General features: G+C 37.8%; 1 protein-coding gene across 1 annotated transcript in view; it reads left to right on the plus strand.

The window, feature by feature from the left end:
- Positions 1-2,500, plus strand: part of LOC143039822 (trypsin-like) — a 20,776-nt gene that overhangs the window by 7,003 nt on the left and 11,273 nt on the right. The window contains exons 3-4 of the mRNA XM_076210071.1: positions 1,375-1,505; positions 1,743-1,872. Of these exons, the coding sequence (XP_076066186.1) occupies positions 1,375-1,505; positions 1,743-1,872 (261 nt within the window). The remainder of the gene's footprint in view (positions 1-1,374; positions 1,506-1,742; positions 1,873-2,500) is intronic.

Below are 2,500 nucleotides of genomic sequence, written 5' to 3' on the forward strand. Positions count from 1 at the left end.
TTCTCTGTTTCCCTTATGTTTTTCTTTAGTATGTCGAACTGCTTTATTTTCATGTTCACTACTCTCCAATAGAATCTCTCTTTCTCTGACTCCGTTCTTTCCTCGTTTTTTGCCTTAGCTTCAATTCTTTTCTGCTTTTCTGCCTCTCTTTCCTCCTTATTCATTTCTCTTTTTATCCATACCTTTTTATATTGATCATTTGTTGCTAGTTTCCCTGTCTTGGATAGAATTTTCTCTGCCGTTGTTTGTGACCTGAATTTAATCTTAATTGGTCTGGTCTTATCTGTACTATATTTTCCGAGTCTGAATTTTTCCTCAATTTCCTTTATAATTTCTGGTTCATCTTCCTGGACTAATTTTAATAAACTGCTTACTCTTTCATTTTCCTCCTTGATTCTTGCGGTTCTATCTGGGTTATGTTTCTCTTCCATTCCTAATATAATTATACATTTCTTTTTGTCAGCTAATTCTCTTACTATATTCTCCTTCTGTCTCATCACTTTAATAACTGAGTCTTCATTATGTTCTTTCAATTGCTGTTTGACTATGTCAGTGAATGAAACCTTATTCCCTTCTTGAGTTATTCTCCAATTTTTAACTTCTGTAGCTATTTTCTCTCTATTTTCATTACTATTCTTCTTCAATTTCTCATTCTCCTCCTTTACATTTCCTAACTGTCTTTTTAGGTCCTCTATTTCTTCAGTTAAGTTTCTGTTAGCCTTCTCTAGTTGTTCCAACCTTTCAATTCTCTGGAAAATGGAGTCTACATTACCTAACTTACGTTCCAAGTCCTCGATCACCTTATCAACTCTCTCCTCTAGTCTTATCAGTCGGGGGGGGGGGTGTCCCCCCCACCCTCTTTAAATCCCTGGAACATATTCTCGTCACTTTCTTCTGTATTGCTCCTCTCTATACTTCTAATCTTTACATTTTTATTAGACATTTGATCCTCACTCAGTCTTTTGTTTACCTTCCGCTTGTCTGGCTGGGCAAAGTCTACTCCCTCCTCATTTCCTTCCATTTCCCTCAGTAATCCCTCCCCTTTTCCTCTTTCCCTACGTTCCCACTACTCCACGAGCAATTTCCCCCCCACCCTGCAAAAACACTAGGCACTTCTCTTTGCGTTGGGATCCACAAACTTCAGTTTTCTTCAGAACGTCATCCAAGCCGTCCATTCGCTGAAGTGTGTGTGTGTGTGTGTGTGTGTGTGTGTGTGTGTGTGTGTGTGTGTGTGTGTGTGTGTGTGTGTGTGTGTGTAAACACACACACAAGAGATACCAGTAGGGTTATATCTCTATTTTTTCATTTATTTATTTATTTGATTATTATTTTTTATCTATGATATGTTGCTATTCACACACTGAGTTTTTTCAGACTACGACGAGCGGACAATGATGTTCAGGCGATTCCCATCTCCTCCTTCCTTCCACTCCCTCTTGCTTCACCTCCTCCTCCACCATCTTCTCCTTGGACTGCTTCTTCAGGCTGGTCCTCACGGAGTGCAGGTAAGTAATGGCATAACGGTGATCAACAATTACTTTTTTTGTGTGTGTGCGTGTGTGTGTGTGTGTGTGTGTGTGTGTGTGTGTGTGTGTGTGTGTGTGTGTGTGTGTGTGTGTGTGTGTGTGTGTGTGTGTGTGTGTGTGTGTGTGTGTGTGTGTGTGTGTGTGTGTGTGTGTGTGTATGTGTGTGTGTGTCTGTGTGTGTCGCTGGATGCACTGAGTCACTTGTCTCTGTTTCAGGGAGTTCACCGTCGATCAAGACTTTTAGGGAACACACTGCGTCTGCGCGGAAGCTTCAAAGACATCAATGCCAACTTGAAGCCTGAGGAAACTGAAAATGGGATTTTACGCACAAAAACCTCCGTCAAAAGTAAGTACCCTACATTTCCTTTGTATCTGAATTTATTCTATTTTATTTAATTTAATTTCGTTTCATCTTATTTTGATTTATTGTTTAATTTAATTTAATTTTATTCTATTTTATCTAACTCAGTTGTATTTTATCTAATTTCGTTTTATCTTGTTTTATCTTATTTAATTTCATTTATCTAAATTCTATTTCTTTTGCGCGTTTGGTTCTGTTTCATCTATTTCACTTTCTATTATTATATCTATATTATTTTATCTTAGCAATTTAATTTTTTTTTCTTATTTCACTTCATTCAATTCTATTTGACATTATTCTTTCTTGTTTTTATCATTTTTCAAGGCGGGAGATAATTCCTTTCACATAGTTTAAGACTGGCTGCTACTGGGTGGAACTAGTATTGTCTGTGCCTAGTTTTCAGACCTAACGTTGAATTCCTTGAAGAACTAGTTGATATAATAGTGGTAGTCTTTTGACCACTGGAGCCCGTAGCAACATTGTTTGCTAAGACGAATATTTAGGTTATGGAGGACTTGGGATTACAGAAGGGAAGTTTAGAGTTCTCAGAGGTTTACTCATCTTTGTAGTGGGATTTACACGATATTTCACCAGTGCCTCTATCCAATATGGC

Source organism: Oratosquilla oratoria, chromosome 27 (assembly GCF_046742065.1).
Source record: "Oratosquilla oratoria isolate Oo_2021 chromosome 27, ASM4674206v1, whole genome shotgun sequence".
In the NCBI taxonomy this organism is placed as follows: Eukaryota; Metazoa; Arthropoda; class Malacostraca; order Stomatopoda; family Squillidae; genus Oratosquilla; species Oratosquilla oratoria.